The sequence below is a fragment of the Corylus avellana genome, chromosome 9 (assembly GCF_965113065.1).
Source record: "Corylus avellana chromosome 9, dhCorAvel1.hap1.2, whole genome shotgun sequence".
NCBI classification, from domain to species: domain Eukaryota; kingdom Viridiplantae; phylum Streptophyta; class Magnoliopsida; order Fagales; family Betulaceae; genus Corylus; species Corylus avellana.
In genome coordinates, this window is record NC_142498.1 from 6,080,321 (window position 1) to 6,100,537 (window position 20,217).

Sequence of the window (20,217 nt, forward strand, 5' to 3'; positions counted from 1 at the left end):
TGCCTAGTCACACGTCAGGAAATTTTTTTTCCTGACACCTACGTTTCTGACACTCGACACGCGTCAGAAACGACCCGTCAGAAAAATTTTCTGACGTGTCGGACACTGGAACACGTCAGGAAACTCATGTCAGGAAAAAATGGTTTTTTTGTAGTGAAGTCAGCCTTTTCAACTAGAGTCCTCTTGAATGCCTTAATAGTAGAAATCTAAGCACACATACGGATCTACCACAACAACTTCTTCAATTAAACCTATAAAATTACCACTACTTTACTGGGGAAATGTGTGAGTCCACCACTCAGTAAGTATAAAATATGCTGCCCATACATTGTTAGGAAATTTATCCTATTTTCGAAGACTTGTGAGATACGAAAAATAACAAGAACACAAAATAACAAAGATTAGGCAATCAGACATGACACTAAGATTTAAGTGGTTTGGCTTAACAAGTCTACATCCACTGGCAGAGATGAACCGAAGAAAATCAACTATCAAAAGATGATGTTCAAAAATAGTACAAAAAGATCACACAAGGCCCAAAGTCTCAATACACCCAAATCTCTCAATCGCACAAGAAAGATAATTCCCAAAATAAAATACAAAAAATAGAATTACAAACTCTTCTTTTGTTGAAACAGATGGCGGCTGGTATCTATTTTCTCTCTCACTCTGCAGCACCCTTTTTTCTTCTTTTCTCTTGTTTTTTGGCTCCTCCAAAAACACCAAGAAGAAAACACCATATGACTCATCCTCAAGCTGTACAACTTGCTACCCTTGCACACACTTTTGATCTCTCTCAAATTCTCTTTCATGTTGTGTCTTTTGTACACATGTTTTTCTCCACTATGGTGCTCTCAATTTAGCACACATCGTAGGGCTATTGCATGTCCTTTTATACAAGTGTAAAGTCGGTCAAGCAAATCCTATTACAACTTGTATTGGAGAATTACTCCAAAGCCATAAAGAATAAGGAGCCGGCTAGCACAAGTCCAATTCAATCTATACTTTGACAAAAGTCTCCCAAACCCATGACGAATAGAGAAGTAGTGGAGCCCACAAGATGGGTGACAAGTCACCTACTGACGTTAATAATCTCCACATCGACTTGAAACATATCAAGTCTAACAATCAAAACATATCTCCTCTAAATGTCTCCGCCTCAGCCCCTAAGGGCAACCACACTCCACAAGTGTCACTTAAATCCAAGCGCCTCTTGAACTTTATGACCTGATTTAGATATAACACCATGCCTCCCTTTTAATCCCGTCGACCAATCAATTTTCTCTAATGACTCTTTCTTCCTATAAACCCATGTGCACCCTTTAGCTTTCTTTTCCTTGAGCATTTCTAATGATTCCCAAGCTTTGCATCGTTGTAATAACTCCACCTCTCTCAGCATACCATCTGAACAAACGATGGATCTCTAGTACAAGCTGTTAGAGCAAAATAAACCATATTCTCAAAGCCATACCTCTTTGGTGATTTTCAATCACATTTAACTCTGCTTCTTGCTAAAGAATAAGGCTTATCTTAGTGTTGTGAGTCTCTTGAAGATTCTTCGTCATAACATACGTCTGTGAGTGAACGTTTTTCAAAAAGCTTATCTAAGTTAATAAACTTAGACTTCTTTAGTTCTTGCTCTGTAACATCAAGTTTTGTACTTGACCCATCCTTGTTCATAGCACACTCATTAAAAATTACATCCCGACTTCTAATGATCTTCCAATTTTGATCATCCCAAAATTAATAACCAAAGGCATCATCTCCATATCCAATGAAGAGACACTTTCTAGATTTAGCATCTAGTTTACTCCGAGCATCAGGCTCAACATAGATATAAAAAGCAAAACTAAAAACTTTCAAATGTGAAAGATTTACCCATTTTCCATTACATACTTATTTCGTAGTCTATGGCTCAGGGGAACAGAAGACCCCTTATTTATCAAGTATGTAGTAGTACTCACTGCATATGCCCAGAAAGTCTTTGATAACCCATAATGCAACCTCATACTCCTAGCACGCTCATTGAGGGTCATGTTCATGTGCTCAGCCACGCCATTCTGCTGTGGTGTCCACATGATAGTTTTCTCCATCCTAATCCCATTCACTGTGCAAAATTGTTTAAGCCCTCCATCTTCGTATTCTCCTCCATTGTCTGATCTCAAAACACTTTAGCTTCAAACCCGTTTCATTCTCAACCATGGCCTTCTATTTCTTAAAAGTTTCAAATACATCATATTTACTTTTCAAGAAATAAACACATATATTTTTGCTTGAGTCATCAATAAACATGATGTAATATCGTGAGCCTCCAAGAGATGCCACTAATGCGGGACCTCACAAATCTGTGTGGACTAGCTCCAGCTTTCTAAGCTTTGGTGCTCTGCGAACTTTTTTGAAACTCATCTTCTGCTTCCCTAAGATGCAGCCTTCACACAAATCAGACTCAACTAACTTCAGCTCTAGTAGTTTCCCTTTTGACAAAAGTACCTTCATCCATTTCTCGCTCATGTGCCCAAGCCTTAGGTGCCATAGTTTTAAGTCAGCACCCGTATATGCAACAACAACAACTATATACCTGTTGTTTGTGGTCGTATAGAGAGTACCACCCGTCTTATAACCATGAGCCAAAATCCTGGCTCCTATGCTAACCTTCCACTTTCCATTGTGGAAATTAATTGAATGCCCTTCCTCATCAAGTTGTCCCACTAAAATCATATTCTCAAGCTCTAGAACATGTCTGAGCTTTTACAACTTCTATACCTAGTCACTGTGAACTCTAATGCAAACATCACCCATGTCCACAATATTCAGTGTTGATTCGTCAGCTAAATACACCTTCCCGAAATCTCCACCAATGTAATTCTCGAGAGTATCACGAATCGCTATAGTATAAAAAGATGCTCCTAAGTCCAAGACCCAAGGACTATCAAGAGAGACAAGTAGGGCATCATGCACTTCTTCTGTCACTACATTTGCAAAGTTGTTCTCAATATCCTTCCTCAGTTATATTCAATTCTTCTTATAATGGCCAATCTAGCCACAATTCCAACATTCGGGTTGTTGTCTGAATTTGGATTTGTTTCTTCCTATCTTGGATTTTGATCTGCCTTGACCAGAGTTTCTGCCTTGTCTTCTACCTCGAGTCTCGAGGTTTAAAGTAGCAGTAGAACAAGAGGCTTCATCCGCATCTCTTATGCGAACCTCTTCACTGAGAATCAAATCTCAAATATCCTTATACTTGAGTTTATTCTTCTCTACAGAATTGCTAACAAGTAACATCCATTCTCTTAGCTTTCCAATTGTTTGGCAAAGATGCCAAAACAATCAACGCATGAATCTCATCATCAAAGTCAATTTCTATTGAGGATAATTGACTTGTGATAGTGTTAAACTCATTGAAATGCCGTGCCACCGGAGTACCTTTTGCAATCTTCAAATTGAACAACTTCTTCATTAGATATACCTTGTTGTTAGTAGACGGTTTCTTATACATACTTGATAAAGCTGCTATTATACCAGCCTTAACAAAATAAAAAATTTCAGTTTTTTAAAACAATTCAAATATATATTATTATTTTTTTAAAAAAAATAAAAAAAATTATATTTTTTTTAAAATAAAAATTTCTGTTTAAAAAAAATATAAAAAAAATCAATTTTTTTTTTTTAAAAAAAATTAAAACTTTCGTTTTTTTAAAAAATAAAAAATTATTATTTTTTCTCAAATTTATAGGAATATTTTTGTCTTATTTAAAAATTTATAGGAGTATTTTTATCTTTTTGTTAGCATTGAGAGGTCATTGACAATATTTTGGTAGTTTGTAAGGGACATGTCACAATTAAAAGTTTGAGAAAAAGAAATATCATCAATTTAGTGGTAGTTTAAGGAAAGTAGATGGACTTTATCCTCTAAAAAATCTATTTCCTCGCTTGATATTCCATAATTTCATGTATAATGGTAACGCCTTTCTTGCTTGCATGTATATTACAGATGTCTTGATACCATAACTTCCACATTTTATTAAGCAATACAATGGAGAAGGAACTGGAGCTTGATTTCGCACCAAAACCTCTTCTACCATGGCGGCTCAGGGTTTAACTTGAAAAGGGTGTACGAGTGAGTTTTACTTCTCAATTAGATTAACAAATGGACAATTTTCTATCATGGGTAAAGATTTAAAATTAGCAATTTAATTTAATTTTGCTTTTTCGTTTTTGTTTTCGTACTTTGTCCACAAGCTCTGTTCATGGAGGAACAGAGAAATTCAGGCAAGGTGCGATGACATGGTGTTCTGCAGTTCAGCTCAAGTTGAGGAAGACAAAGCTTTCTGTAAGACATGAAATTACAATATAATTCAAAGTAAGAATTCACTCGCACCATTTGGGAGGTTGTGGAGACAATACCTGGTGGCGGCAATGGCTGGACAAGGCTTTATCTTGTTTATGAAAAGGTAATGATTACTGAAGTATCTTCTAATAGAATAAATTTCCTTCTTTTAAGGTTTCAACGAAAAGGATTGAGAGAAGATAACCAATTAAAAAAAGAGCATAAAGAAGAATTCAGACAAGATATCCGTTGATAAGTTCTTGAAAATTTGATATTTGAGTACAACTTGACATTCTAGGATGGTTATGATTCAGTACAATTAAAAAACAGAGCATAAAGAACAAGTTGAGATTCTAGGATGGCTGTTCTTTTTATGTTTCACAGCTCTTGAAAGTGTAGAAAATTGAGTAGTATATAATCATGGTGACCCGTCATTGTATTTTAATTTATGTGAACAAATATGAGTTTTTGAATGATTGAATGTTAATGAATTACTCAAATAATACTAGCTGGTTATGATCTGAAACTTCTGTAAAGGATTTTTTTACCCAAATTTCCGGTAAGTGGCCGGGTCAACCAGTCCGGTGAAGTTGTTAAGCGAAATGTTCAAGAACTTAAGGCCGCTGAGTAGAGGGAAATCGGAAGGAAAAGTACCGTTCATGGAGTTGTTGGACAAGTCTAAACGCTTCAATGATGGAAGAAACGAAATCGGTTTGAGAATTGTCGGAAATTTTGAAGCTTGAAATGTCGAGCTACTCCACCACTGACGCCGAAACCACCCCCATTTTGCAACTTGGGGGTGGCTCGCCCACCCCTTCAGGCGAAATGGGGTGGCCTGCGAAAAGGGGTGGCTGTCCCAAAAACAATTTTTTTTTTTTTAAAAAAAAAAAAAAAAATCATTAAGTATATGGACACATGTTGAGTTTCTAAAAGCGCTCGCGTGAATTTTTGTATTTTTTTGACGAAATTTTAACGAAGGTATTATTTCCGTCTATCCATAACTGAGATATAAAACAAAACTCATGAAGCAAAAAATAAAATCGTTAAACCATAGGAAGTAAAAAAGTATTTAACCCTAAATAAAAAATAGTTCAAGATTATAAAGAACATCACGCAAATTAAATACAATTAGGGCTCAATATTTATAAGTTTATTTTGAAACCCACATAGATGTATTTGTTACAAGGTCAAACCACATGGACCAATTTAATAATTTTGTTTTAAGATATGGTATAGGTTTTAAGTTTAATGTTTAGGATGATATTTTCTTTATGCAAAAATTACAGTTTACCCCCCCAAAGTTGACAGCGTTTTTCAATTCGAACATTAAAGTTTCAATTTTTACAATCCATTCCTCCAAAGTTCCAAATTTTTGCAATTTGACCAATTGTATCCAAAACTTCTCATATTGCCCATAATTTTTATTTTTTTTATTTTTTATAAAAAAATTTTAAAAAAATTCGGGGTGGCTCTTCGGCCATCTGGCCATTTTTGCACTCCCAAATTTATTTATTTTTTCATAAAAAATAAAAAAATAAAAATAAAAAATAAAAAATTAGGGGCAGTATTGGAATTTTGGGATAATATTGGTTGAATTGAAAAAAAAAAATGGGAACTTTGTGGGGGTGGATTGCAAAAATTGAAACTTTGATGTTCGAATTGAAAAACGCTGTCAACTTTAAAGGGTAAACTATAATTTTCCCTTTCTTTATTATTATTAAGGAATCTCTTACATTTCATAAGTGTCTGTTTAGGCGTTAATTGGGCCTAAACAATTGTGGAGTTTGAAGAAAAGAGATTTTCGTCTCGGTTACCTTGACCAAAGATAGATTTCTAGTTGGAGAAGATAACAAGCTAGCTACTTGCAATTGGGCCGGTAGAAATTATTGAGAATATAAATTCTCATGCGTTCCAGTTTAAGCTTCCAAGTCACATCAAGCATCCTTTTCCGTTCAGGAGAGATCTTCATTAATAGGGGGGAATGAACGAGTAAATGATCTCGTTCAAATGAATTACGTCAGTCTTTGTTAAATCAACTTATTTTAGTTTTCTATTAGTTTAAAGAGTTTGGTTGCTACAATGTTACGTTTTCGGGACTCCGAGCGCGTAACTGGTTTATGAACTGAAAAATTACCAGGATCGTCTCTCCTTAGCTTCCTTATTATTGAGAAAATAAGCAAAACAATTTTAGCGGTAGGATTTTTGAGGAATCCTTGACCTCCTTCGGTAGAGAAATTAGAGAAGCTTTTAAACTTCTACAAACACAAGGTTTGAATGAATTCTTGACTGACTTCTTATTCCATAGCAATGTAGTATTTAAAGAACAGAATTACAGCTAAAATATAGTCCCACACGTGTGTGACTTAAGACTCCTAAAGCAATAAAGATAAGAACACCTAAAACAATAAAGATAAGACTCTTAAAGCAATAAGGCTAAGATTTCCTCAAGCGATAAGAATAAGAACTCATAAAACAATAAAGATAAGACTCCTAAAGCAATCAAATAACTAAGCAATAACAAACCTAATGGAAATAAATTACTACACTGTCCACGTTGACACACCCACTAGCCCTTAGCCACTTGTACGTAACACTCCCTTCCCCTTGAAATTGTCCTTGTCCTCAAGGACAAAGGATGGAAACCGAAGGTGCATATCGTTGAAATTCTCCCATGTTGCATCAACAGGAGTGAGCCCCTCCCAATGGACTAAAACTTCAGTAATTCCCTTCCTGGTGTGTTACTCCAGTGCCACTTTAGGCCTTGGCAGCACCCTTCCCTCTACATTATCCACATACGGCAACATGTCTTGTACCACAACAGTTGTCCCCACTTGCTTCTTCAACAACGATATATGAAAAACAGGATGTATTTTGGAACCTGAGAGAAGATTGAGCTTGTAAGAAACAGCCCTCATTTTTTCCAGAATCTGATATGGCCCATAAAATCTAGGAGACAACTTCAAGTGTTTCCTCACTGCTACCGACATTTGTCTATAAGGTTGTAGGCGCAAATAGATCCAATCCCCCACATTAAACTCCCTCTCTTGGTGGTGTTGGTCATAGATTTTCTTCATTCTTGCTTGTGCATCTTTCAAATGCTCCTTGGCTTCTTTAATGATGTCATCGCGATCCACCAAGAGTTGTTCCACTGTTGCTACCTTTGAAGTGCCCGGCACATACAACAACAAAGTAGGTGGTTCTCTACCGTAGACGACCTGAAAAGGAGTGCACCCCAATGCTGAATGTAGACTTGTATTATAACAAAATTCCTTGTTATGCCATTTGGCCTCAAAACGCACAGTCAACATTCCAAGCACTCATGAATGACATCTTCTCCAAATTGCTCCGTAAGTTCGTTCTTGTTTTTTTGATGACATATTAATTTATAGTGCGAATTGGAAGGACCACCTTGTACATGTAAATAGAGTGTTAGAAATATTACGAGAAAACACGTGGTTTGTAAGAGGGAGAAATGTCAGTTTGGGTTGGCAGACGTGTAGTATCTCGGCCACCTTATTAGCCAAAAGGGGGTAGCCATGGACCCAGAAAAAATAGAAGCCATGATAAATTGGCCTGTCCCTAAAAACACAAAGGCTTTACGAGGTTTTCTAGGATTGACGGGGTATTACCGAAAATTTATTAGGAAGTATGGGGAAATAGCAAAGCGTCTTACTCAATTATTAAAAAAGGATGCCTTTGGGTGGTCACCATTAGCGGAGCATGCCTTTGAGGAATTGAAAAAAGCCATGAATTGAGCTCCTGTCTTAGCGTTGCCCGATTTCTCTAAGGAGTTTGTAGTGGAATGTGATGCATGTGGGAGTGGTATAGGGAATGTGTTAATGCAAGAAAGGCGCCACTTCAGCCAAGCTTTACAAGGACGGAACCGAGGAATCCTGAACCTCCTATAGGATTTTCGAGGAATCCTAAACCTCCTATGAGCAATTCAAGGTGCTCTCAACTCCTACAAACACAAGGTTTGAATAATTTACTTGATTTATTTTCTTATTCATAAATAATGCAGTATTTAAAGACAATAGAAAATAGAGTCTCATATGAGATAGGACTTTCATTTAAAATAAGGAAATCTAATCCTACCCAAATAACAAATAACAAGATAAAAGAGATAAACATAACATAAGAATCCTACCCACACAACAATATTAAAATAATAAAACAACTAAAAAACATTAATGAACTAAATAACCTAATTAATAATACTTCATAACAGACCAACTACCTAACAATGACTACACGTAACACATTCCATCCCTCTTTGAATCGACCTTGTCCTCAAGGTCGTAAAAATCTTGTGGTGAAAATCTTTTTTCTTCTCCTTGGACAAACCCATTTTTTTTTTTTTTTTTTTTTTTTTTTTTTGGTTTCTTTCTAAACCAAACAAAGAAGGCAATCTTCTTTTTCTTTTTTCTGGTGAACCACAAAACCAGGTTGCATAGATCACCAAATTTCTTGTCTCTATTGTGAAATGAGAACCTGATGGGGTTTGTCCCACTAAAGACCGGTTTGGTATAGTGAAATTGTGTTTGCTGGTGGACTGAATTGTGCAGATGAATTTTTGATGGTGGAACTTCGATGTGATGATGGTGGTGTGGTTGGATTTTTGAACATGATGACTGAGTTTTGGAATTTTTCCACTTTTCTTTGGAGTTCATGCACTAGACCAACACATTGACATAGACAATCCTCCATAACTTGAAGTGGTGGGTTACGGAAAGTTGGCCCTGATACCACTTTGTTACGTGCTTATGTAACGTGATGAGAACTTAGTAGAAAGATTGATATGGTAGGATTTTCGAGGAATCCTAAACCTCCTATGAGCAATTCGAGGTGCTCTCAACTCCTACAAACACAAGGTTTGAATAATTTACTCGATTGATTTCTTATTCATAAATAATGCAGTATTTAAAGACAATAGAAAATAGAGTCCCGCATGAGATTGGACTTCCGTTTAAAATAGGAAAATCTAATCCTACCCAAATAACAAATAACAAGATAAAAGAGATAAACATAACATAAGAGTCCTACCCACACAACAATATTAAAATAATAAAACAACTATAAGACATTAACGAACTAAATAACCTAATTGATAATACTTCATAACAGACCCACCTAAATTGTTAGGTGGGTCTGTTATGAACTAAATAACCTAATTGATAATACTTCATAACAGACCCACCTAAATTGTTAGGTGGGTCTGTTATGAAGTATTATCAATTAGGTTATTTAGTTCGTTAATGTCTTATAGTTGTTTTATTATTTTAATATTGTTGTGTGGGTAGGACTCTTATGTTATGTTTATCTCTTTTATCTTGTTATTTGTTATTTGGGTAGGATTAGATTTTCCTATTTTAAACGGAAGTCCAATCTCATGCGGGACTCTATTTTCTATTGTCTTTAAATATTGCATTATTTATGAATAAGAAATCAATCGAGTAAATTATTCAAACCCTGTGTTTGTAGGAGTTGAGAGCACCTCAAATTGCTCATAGGAGGTTTAGGATTCCTCGAAAATCCTATCATATCAATCTTTCTACTTAGTTCTCATCACGTTATGTAAGCACGTAACACAAAGTGGTATCAGAGCCAACTTTCTGTAATCCTACCATATCAATCTTTCTACTTAGTTTCCATCATGTTACGTAACCATGTAACAAAGTAATATCAGAGCCAACTTCACTGATATCAATGTGTTGGTCTAGTGCATGAACTTTAAAGAAAAGTGGAAAAATTCCAAAGAAAAATGGAAGTGCATGAACTCCAAAGAAAAGCGGAAGAATGCCAAAGAAAAATGGATGAGTCGTTTGGCAGATTCGAGAGCACTTTAGCGGAAATAAAAAATGAATGCCTACATAAGCAGCAACAAACAATGTTGCGGGTGCAAAAGTCACATGCCCCACACCGTCACTACCACCACGACAATGCCAAAACTCAGCCGCCATGTTCAAAAATCCAACCACACCACCATCATCACATTGAAGTTCCACCATCAAAAATTCATCTGCACAATTCAGTCCACCAGCAAACACAATTTCACCATACCAAACTGGTCTTTAGTGGGACAAACCCCATCAAGTTCTCATTTCTCAACAAAGACAAGAAATTTGGTGATCAATGCAACCTAATTTTGTGGTTCACCAGAAAAAAGAAAAAGAAGATTGCCTTCTTTGTTTGGTTTAGAAAGAAACGACAAAAAAAAAAAAAAAAAAAGAAGGTGAATCAAAGGTGAAGGAAAAAGATTTTCACCGCAAGATTTTTACGACCTTGAGGACAAGGTCGATTCAAAGAGGGATGGAAAATGTTACGTGTAGTCATTGTTAGGTAGTGGGTCTGTTATGAAGTATTATCAATTAGGTTATTTAGTTCATTAATGTTTTATAGTTGTTTTATTATTTAATATTGTTGTGTGGGTAGGACTCTTATATTATGTTTACTATTTTTATCTTGTTATTTGCTATTTGGGTAGGATTAGATTTCCTTAACCGATCCATGTGTGTGTCTGACATGACTAACTCTGATACCACTTTGTTACGTTTTTGGGACTCCGAGCGCGTAACTGGTTTATGAACTGAAAAATTATCAAGATCGTCTCTCCTTAGCTTTCCTATTATTGAGAAAATAAACAAAACAATTCTAGCGGTAGGATTTTCCAGCCCTTAGCCACTTATAAGTAACATACAAATACTTGTTTTGAACAACTTAAAACGTAACTTTAGAATATTTTATCAGTTTTCTAATAACGATTATTTAGAGGTTGACTTTTTATTTATTGATTTATTTTTCTATTTTGCCCCAATTTCTTAATTGAATTATTGATTTTGAAAACATTTGTTGTCTTTTGATTCCACTACGTGAGACACTATCGTACTTTGACCAGCTGCTGGCGACGAGTAAAATCTTCCCCATGTATCATTTCTTCTAAACTATATCTTTCTCTTCCCAACCGCCAACAATTCATTCTTCCAGTTCGCACTTGTTTGTAAGCTCCTCGGTAACATATAAAAAATCTATTTCCTCGCTTGATATTCCACTATTGCATGTATAATAATGCCTTCCTTGCTTACATGTATATTACAGATGTCTTGAGATCATAACTTCCACATTTTTTTAAGCAATACAATGGAGAAGGAGCTGGAGCTTGATTTCGCACCAAAACCTCTTCTACCATGGCGGCTCTGGGTTTGACTTGAAAAGGTTGTACGACTCAGTTTTACTTCTCAATTAGATTAACAAATGGACAATTTTCTATCATGGGTTATGTATAAAATTACCAATTCAATTTAATTTTGCTTTTTTTATTTTTTTACTTTGTCCACAAGCTCTGTTCACGGAGAAACAGAGGAAGACAGTTTCTGGACAAGGCTTTATCTTATTTATGAAAAGGTACTGTCGCTGATTACTGTAGTGTCTTCTAATATAATAAATTTCCTTTCTTTTAAACGTTTCTACGAAAAGGATTGAGAGAAGAGAACCAATTTAAAAAAAGAGAGCAGAAAAAAGAATTCAGGCAAAATATCCGTTGATGGTTTCAGCCTATGCAGATCCTTCTGCATTTTAAATATTAGTTCTTGAAATCTGACTTTTGAGTACTTGAACAAGTTAACATTCTAGGAAGGCTGTTCTTTTTATGTTCTCACAGCTCTTGAAAGTGTAGAAAATTGAGTAGTATATAATCATGGTGACCAGTCATTGTATTTTAACTTATGTGAACAAATATGAACAAGAGGTTTTGAATGATTGAATGTTAGTGAATTAAGCCTTTGCATGCGAGAGTTACTCAAATGATACTAGATGGTTATGATCTGAAACTTCTGTAAAGGATTTTTTTACCCAACATTAGTGTTACAAGAATTATAGGTTTGAATCTTGTTGTTCTTTGAGTGATGGGTCAAAGGAGTCTGGTGCTACTGCTGCTTGTATTCATCAAATGTTTTATTATAGCAACTCTGACAGACGAAAATGACGGTAAGTTCGGATTAATTTGCCATGTTTCTTTTTATTTTTGTAGTTTTTTTTTTTTGGTAATTTGCTTTCTTTCCTTGAACCTTATACAAACAACAAAACATTTAATAGCTTCCATCCGGAATAGGAACTCATTACTTTAAGGCCTTGAATGATTGTAATTGATATCCCGAAAAAGGGTTAGTGATCATTGGCCTTTTTACATATCTGTTATTTACTGTTTATTGGATTCTTTTGTTATTTTGGTGCTACCATTTCATGCAGGGGGCTCTGATCATCGGTTTTGCTGACTGAATTACCAACATTTCACTTTAATTTTTGATGCAGCTGTTGCTTTAAAGGCTCTGAAGAGTAACTGGAGGAACACACCATCCAATTGGGCGGGCTTTGATCCTTGTGGCGGTTGGGTAGGAATTGAGTGCACCAATTCACGTGTGACTGCCATGTAAGTTGTTTGTCCCGTTTTCACCTTTTTGATGATTTTGGAAGGTTGCTCATTCTGCCCAATTTTAATTGATCTGATTGCACTCAATTTCAGAATATTGACAAGCATGAATTTGACGGGTCAGCTATTGGGACGTATTGGGTCGTTATCTGAGTTACAGACTCTGTAAGTCTTGTAATTGCACTTAGTCTCTTCTTTTCTGACTGCAGTGCTCATGTATTTCGGGGCTTATCATCATAAAGTAATGACAAAGAAAATGGTTTCTTGTGCTTGTTGAAATGAATGAAATTCAAGACCTTCGTCATGAGATAAAGTATTTTGTAGTAGCTTTTTCGGTTTTTTTTTCTTTACAATTCATTCCTGATTACCAGAGTCTTCATATAGGGATCTATCTTCCAACAAGCTCATGACAGGACCACTACCACAAGAAATTGGGAATTTGAAGAACCTATCATTCTTGTGAGGAAATATTGATTGCCATTAGATTTCATTAATTGATTGGTTTGCTTAAGATAGTTGAAGTTAACCTGTTGGATTTCAATATGCACTCCAGATGCCTGACTGGTTGCAGTTTCACTGGACCTATTCCAAACTCAATCGGATCTCTGCAGCAGCTACTCTATCTGTAAGGCTTTTTGACTTTGTAATTCTTTTATGGGTTAAATACAAATAAGTTACCTGTGGTTTGCACCAAAATCAAAAAGCTATCTGCGTTTTCAAAAATATTACAAATGGTACATGTGGTTTGCAAATAAACATACTTGGTACTTCTGTTAAGATTCCATTAGATTTTTAACAGAACACCACGTCACCCTTATGTGTGCGCACCATGTGGCATGGTACCTGAGTTTTTGGGTGCCACGTCATTTTTTTTTTTTTGGTTTTTTTTTTTTAATTTTAAAAAAAGTATATATATGATGTGGCACACAAAAACTCAAGTACCACGCCACGTGGCACCCATGTGTAAGGGTTATGTGGCGTTCCATTAAAAAATCTAATAGAATCTTAACAGAGGTACCAAGTGTATCAATTTGCAAACCATAGGTACCAGTTGTGATCTTTTTGAAAACTCAGGTAGCTCTTTGATTTTGTTGCAAACCACATGTACCTTATTTGTATTTAACCCTTCTTTTATTGTTTTATTGCAATGACAAATAAATACACATGAAGTTCCTTTTGGCCGAGGCTGTCTAATTTTTTGTTTAGCATCTTTTCTTTGTCAATCTTACTTTTTAACTTTTTAAATGCAGTTTTATCTCTTTTGCACTGACACTGAGTTCTGGAACTATTCATTGCTGTTAATTCAGAGCCCTGAATTCTAATAGATTCTATGGGCAAATTCCAAGTTCAATTGGTAATCTGTCCAATCTAGATTATTTGGACCTTACTGACAACCAACTTAGTGGATCCATCCCAGTCTCTAGTGGGAAGATTCCCGGTCTTGATATGCTACTTCAAACGAGGCACTTGTATGTCGAGTCTCATCGCGATTTCAAGCTGATTAATTCATTTTGTTTTCTGTAATTAATAACCATCTAAGCTTCCTTCATTATCTAAACAGTCATCTTGGAATGAACCAGCTGTCGGGCACAATTCCACCTCAACTTTTCAGCTCAAATATGAATCTCATACATGTGTAAGCTTTATTAAACTGTCTATTGTCAAGAATTTGTTATAGCTTCAGTAGCTGACAAAGATCTATGCTTTATTCATTCACCTATACGGTATGACTAGTAGAGAAAACAGGTGGCCAGATTTCACTAATGACTGCATAGTCATGGGGGAAATGTATATGTCTTATATGGTCTCCCCTTAATGCACTGTCTCATGGGTCTTGACTCTGCAGCATCGTTTGTTCTAATGTAGAAAACCAGAGTAAATGTCTTCAATATGGAAATTGAGGAATATGAAATTTTGTTTCAATATCCAAATAGTTATACGACTACTGTCAGTTATAGACATCAATTTTCTTCCAGCTAATATATATATATATTTCTTTTCGGTGCAGGCTTTTTGATAATAATAATTTATCTGGTATCATCCCATCCACCCTTGGACTTGTGCAGACCTTGAAGGTGGTGTGAGTATCTGTTTCACATACTCTTAGTTAAGACTATTGGTAGTTGTGAACTTCTGTCAAGTTTTTTCTACTAATTGTCATGTTTTGGCTGCAGACGCTTGAATAGAAATTCACTAAGTGGGACTGTGCCTTCAAATATCAGTAATCTTGCAAATCTTCGTGAGCTGTAAGCAAATTAGATAAACATACCAATTAAAGCTTTAAACTTGTAGCTGTGAAGATTTTTCACTAATTAAGAGGCTTATTGTTATCTGTTTCCAGGTCCTTGTCCAACAACAACCTGATTGGCCCTATGCCCAACCTTACTGGCTTGAACCTCCTTATCTATTTGTAAGTAGTCATAGTTATACTTGTTAAATTACCACTTGTCCTAAAATTTTAAGGTAAATTAATCAAATACTTTAACACTCCCTTTTCACTTATTAAGATAGGCTTATTGTTATCTGTTTGCAGGGCCTTGTCAAACAACAGCCTGACTGGCCCCATGCCCAACCTTACGGGCATGAACCTGCTGAACTATGTGTAAGTAGTAATAGTTATACTGACTGAATTTTTTGTACTTCAGAGAAGATACTAGTAATCACAGACACAAATCTGTTGTGATATCTATTTTTGTTATCAATTTCATTCTTTGACTGAAACGTAATCTGCAGGGATATGGGCAATAACAGTTTTGATATTTCTGAGGTTCCTCCTTGGCTTTCGTCCTTACAGTCTTTGAAAACATTGTATGTTTTACTCACCCCTCCTCCATACTCTGTGTTTGTGTGTGTGTGAATTCAATTGGAGGTTTAAAGTGCTTGGTATTCATAAGCATAATGACCTTGTATGGCAGAATGATGGAACGCACAAAACTTGAAGGACCAATTCCTGCTAATCTGTTCAGCCTTCCCAATTTAGAGATAGTGTGAGTGTCAGCTTGATCTCAAGTATCACCACCATTCAATGTCAGTGTTGTTGAGACTTTATAGTATCCAAACAAAATAAACATGTAAAATTTATCTGAACACAGGAAAGTGCATAAATGTCTTCATAGAATAACAATTATGGTTATGAGGTGATTGTCTGATATGTGGAACAGGGGACTGAGCAACAACCATCTCAATGGCACCCTGAATATTGGTACAACATATAGCAACCTATTGCAAAGCATCGATTTGCAGAACAATTCCATCACTAACTTTGATCCAATAAATGGAGGAAACAACATCACCATATTGTAAGCCTAAACTTTAATTATTTTTTGTAACTTCTTATTTGTAATAAGGTTGGAGAACTGTAAGTTGTTTGATTACTTGTTGGAAGTTAATTTTCCAAATGATGCACTCTTATCTACCATCTTTGCTTCTTGTAATTATCTACAAATTTTGCAGACTTAAGGGTAACCCAGTTTGTGAGAAGACAGATCAAGTGACACAGATTTACTGCAATGTTTCCACATCAAGTTTGTCAAATTCGACGCCACAAAATAACTGCTCGCAACTTTCCTGCAATTTGGATCAGGTTGCCAGGCCCAATTGCAAATGTGCCTATCCATACAAGGGCACTCTATCCTTCAGAGCTCTGTTCTCCTTTGACCTGGGAAACTTAAGTTACTATGCTGCTCTAGAGGAGCGGCTCATGCATACCTTTAAGTCCTATGAACTTCCTGTGGATTCAGTTTCTCTCAGTAATCCCACCATAGACTCATCGGGTTACCTTGGATTGAGCCTGAACGTTTTCCCATCAGGTGTTGACCGTTTCAATCAAACGGGAATTACTATGATTGGATATGCGCTTAACAAGATGAGTTTCAACCCACCAGATCTGTTTGGACCCTATTTTCTTATTGCTTATGCATATTATACAGGTAATTCTGAGTTTGACACTGAACTGAAAAATAATAGTTATGATGTTTGCTCATTGCATTGTGATGCTTGTTCAATCTTATCATGATGCATTCTGTCTCTGTCTCTGCCCTCTCTCTCTCTCTCTCTCACACACACACACTCACATCATTGAGTTACCTATAGAATCAAATAAAGGGGGAAGCAGTCGCATTATAATTGGAGCAGCAGTTGGTTGTTCTCTCCTTTTGTTATTACTAGTAGTTGCAGGAGTATATGCTTTCCGCCAAAAGAAAAGAGCAGAAAGAGCTATTGAACAGAATAATCCCTTTGGTAAGATGGACACAATTTTGGAATTAGCAACTTGTAGTTAATCATGTGGAATTTCTACGGACTTATTATTGCTATAATATCACACAAATGCAGCAAATTGGGATCAGAATATGGGAAGTGGTGGCGTTCCCCAATTAAAAGGAGCCAGGCGGTTCTCGTTTGAAGAGCTTAAGAAATACACCAACAATTTTTCAGAAGCGAATAGTATTGGATCTGGGGGTTATGGGAAGGTTGATTTTGATTGTCTCTCATCAGAATTGTTGATCATTTTTAATAATTAAATCATTATTTACATTCTAGAACGAATATTTTTGCTTTTCTTCTACTTGATTCCTTAAAAAGGGAAAAAAGTAAATATTTCTTTTTCAAAGAACTTTTTCTAGTTAAAACAAACTTACAACCTTCTCACAATATTCTCGACTATTTTAATTAGTTGCCAAATGTCTATCTGTGAACATTTGTACAGGTCTATCGGGGGACTCTTTCCACTGGGAAACTGATTGCCATCAAGCGAGCTCAAAGAGATTCTATGCAGGGTGGCCATGAATTCAAAACTGAGATTGAACTTCTATCAAGGGTCCATCACAAGAATCTTGTCACCCTTGAGGGTTTCTGTTTTGAGCAAGCTGAACAAATGCTGGTATATGAGTATATTCCAAATGGTACTGTGATGGATAGTCTTTCAGGTACTTCCATCCAGTTCTTCACATTCTCCTCTCAATATAAATTATGGCAAGGTTAAAACTTACATTGCAAAAATTATTAGCATACCACATTGAATTATTCAGTTTATTAGCTTTTAATGATATTGACCCTTAAGGCACCAGTTGGGAGACATGATAGCGTTTTTTATTGGAAATCAAGCAGTGAAGGAAATTGTAGTAGAGCATGAACAAATATAAGGTTTACATAATAATTTCACTGCCAATCTGAGACATATGAGATAAATTCACTATCAATATGAGCATTCTTACATGCTTCTCAAACCTAGTATCCTGAGAAAGTGAAATGGACTTTTCTACAAAACCCTGAATGCTGCTGGCCAGAAAATATAAACCTGGTAGACTTCTGATATAATTCAGCTGAAAGATTTTAATGCTTACAGTTTGGGGGTTCAGTCTCCAAAACCTCCTTTGTGACATGCCCTGCCTTCCTTCCAGTCCTTGGTCAAGTTTCAAGTTTCAAGTGAATTAATTCATTGTTTGTTAACAAGCCACTTGGAGACATCTTTCTTGAAACTAATAGATGACGTTCCTATTAACTTTTTCGCAAAAGGTTTCCAAGTAAGAACACAATCATTTGTCTTTTATTTGATAACATGCATATCGTCTATGCAGGGAAGTCAGGAATCAGGTTAAATTGGATGAGGAGACTTAGAGTGGCCCTTGGTGCAGCCAGGGGTCTGGTCTATCTTCACGAACATGCGAATCCTCCCATCATACATAGGGACATCAAATCAAATAACATCCTTTTAGATGAAAGTTTAAATGCAAAAGTTGTCGATTTTGGAATCTCCAAGCCTATGTTGGACAGCCAAAGGACTCATGTCTCCACTCAAGTCAAAGGAACATTGGTGAGTGTAAAATCCTGATAAGCGTGCTAATGTCTAGGCACAGCCCATGGGAAAGCTTTATGCATGCATGTGCTTGTATGCCGACACAGGTGCATGCACCACACACACCCACTTCTGTTACTTCCAGAACCACCATGTAATTGGTTGGATAGAGATTTGCAATTTATGATCCTGCAGCCTCCATAGTAGAGCGAGGGGCAGATCCTGTTGAACTTCTAGGTGACTGACAACAATATGTGAAACACATTTTTCAATTCTCTAGCCAAGTGGATTGAGAGCTTATATTTGTTGCAGATTTCAGAACATTGCATGAAATTTTAATGTGGACTATGGATTTTCTTCATTGTTTTAGGGATACATGGATCCTGAATATTACATGACCCAACAACTAAATGAGAAGAGTGATGTCTATAGCTTTGGAGTGTTACTGTTGGAGCTAATAACTGCAAAAAGGCCAATAGAGCGAGGGAAGTATATCGTAACAGTGGTAAGGAATGCAATGGATAAGACAAAAGAATTATACAATCTTCATGAAATTCTTGACCCAGCCATTGGTTTGGGAACAATGCCGAAAGGTTTAGAAAAGTTTGTGGACCTGGCAATGAGGTGTGTTGAAGAATCAGGAGCCAAACGTCCTACAATGGGTGAGGTGGTAAAAGAAATTGAGATCATTATTCAGCTTTCTGGGTTGAACCCCAATGTTGAATCTGCATCCACTTCGGCAACTTATGAGGAAGCCGGTAACAGTCGTTCCCTCCACCCTTACAGCGATGATAACTTTTATTATAGTGGGCCCTTCCCTTCTTCAATAATGCATCCTAAGTGAATATCATTTCACAATTTGGAATGCTCAACTTGGCAGCAAAAAGTAGTTCTCTGTATACACTGATTTAGGGTATAGCATGCAATTTGATGAATGTGTTTATAGTATCTTACATGTCCTTGTCATTTTGGTTTTAATCTTTTTAAAAACTACACTTACCCCCTTGAACTACTACTCTATTTGTAATTTCTCTCAAACTTCAGAAAGTTGCATTATAAGAATCCATTTTACTAGGCTACCAGCCCTTTTCAGCTTGGATTTTTCTGTTAAATCCTAATGAAGGTTGGACCATGCAAGTTTTTTGGTTCCAGAACCAATTCATCTATCTTATACATTTTCATGTAGCCCTTAACATGGACACACTGGTTGGGGACAGTTTTCATTTTGACAAAATTAAGGAAAGTAATATTGTTTCCTAGAGATGAAGTCCTAAAAGCAAGAAAATTTACGGTCGTCTTTCTAGACAAAAAGAAAGAGGTTGCCTCTAAGGCCTCTGATAGAAGAGTTATTAGGGTTAATAAGTCATTAGAGTTTGAGGGTAGTTTAGTCATTTAGATATTTTCCTAATCCTATATATTAGGATGTCTGTATTAGGTTAAGTATAAGCTGAATAATATAGCAGCCTCCTCTTCTCCCTCTAATCTTCTTACTTCAAAACTATTAACAGCCTCAAAACAATAGATAGGTTATTTATAGGAGTAATATTACAAGTCTCTCTTGTGTTCATCTTGAGTCCTTCTAAGAATGATGAGGCTATTAAAATCATCATTGGGCTTGTGATTGATCATTATTAAATTTTGATCAAATGGTGATTATAATAGCCACATTAT

General features: G+C 36.0%; 1 protein-coding gene across 1 annotated transcript; it reads left to right on the top strand.

Annotated features, from left to right (window-relative positions):
• Nucleotides 1-12,304: 12,304 nt before the first annotated feature.
• Nucleotides 12,305-19,628, top strand: LOC132189804 (leucine-rich repeat receptor protein kinase HPCA1-like). Its single transcript, XM_088510719.1, has 20 exons — nucleotides 12,305-12,310; nucleotides 12,613-12,752; nucleotides 12,846-12,917; nucleotides 13,137-13,211; nucleotides 13,306-13,377; nucleotides 14,060-14,221; nucleotides 14,314-14,388; nucleotides 14,761-14,832; nucleotides 14,927-14,998; nucleotides 15,094-15,162; nucleotides 15,286-15,354; nucleotides 15,486-15,560; nucleotides 15,668-15,739; nucleotides 15,914-16,051; nucleotides 16,206-16,681; nucleotides 16,845-16,991; nucleotides 17,085-17,221; nucleotides 17,458-17,677; nucleotides 18,329-18,564; nucleotides 18,917-19,628. The coding sequence occupies exons 1-20, from the start codon at nucleotides 12,305-12,307 to the stop codon at nucleotides 19,388-19,390; spliced, it is 2,859 nt and encodes a 952-aa protein (XP_088366845.1). The 3' UTR covers nucleotides 19,391-19,628.
• Nucleotides 19,629-20,217: the final 589 nt, after the last annotated feature.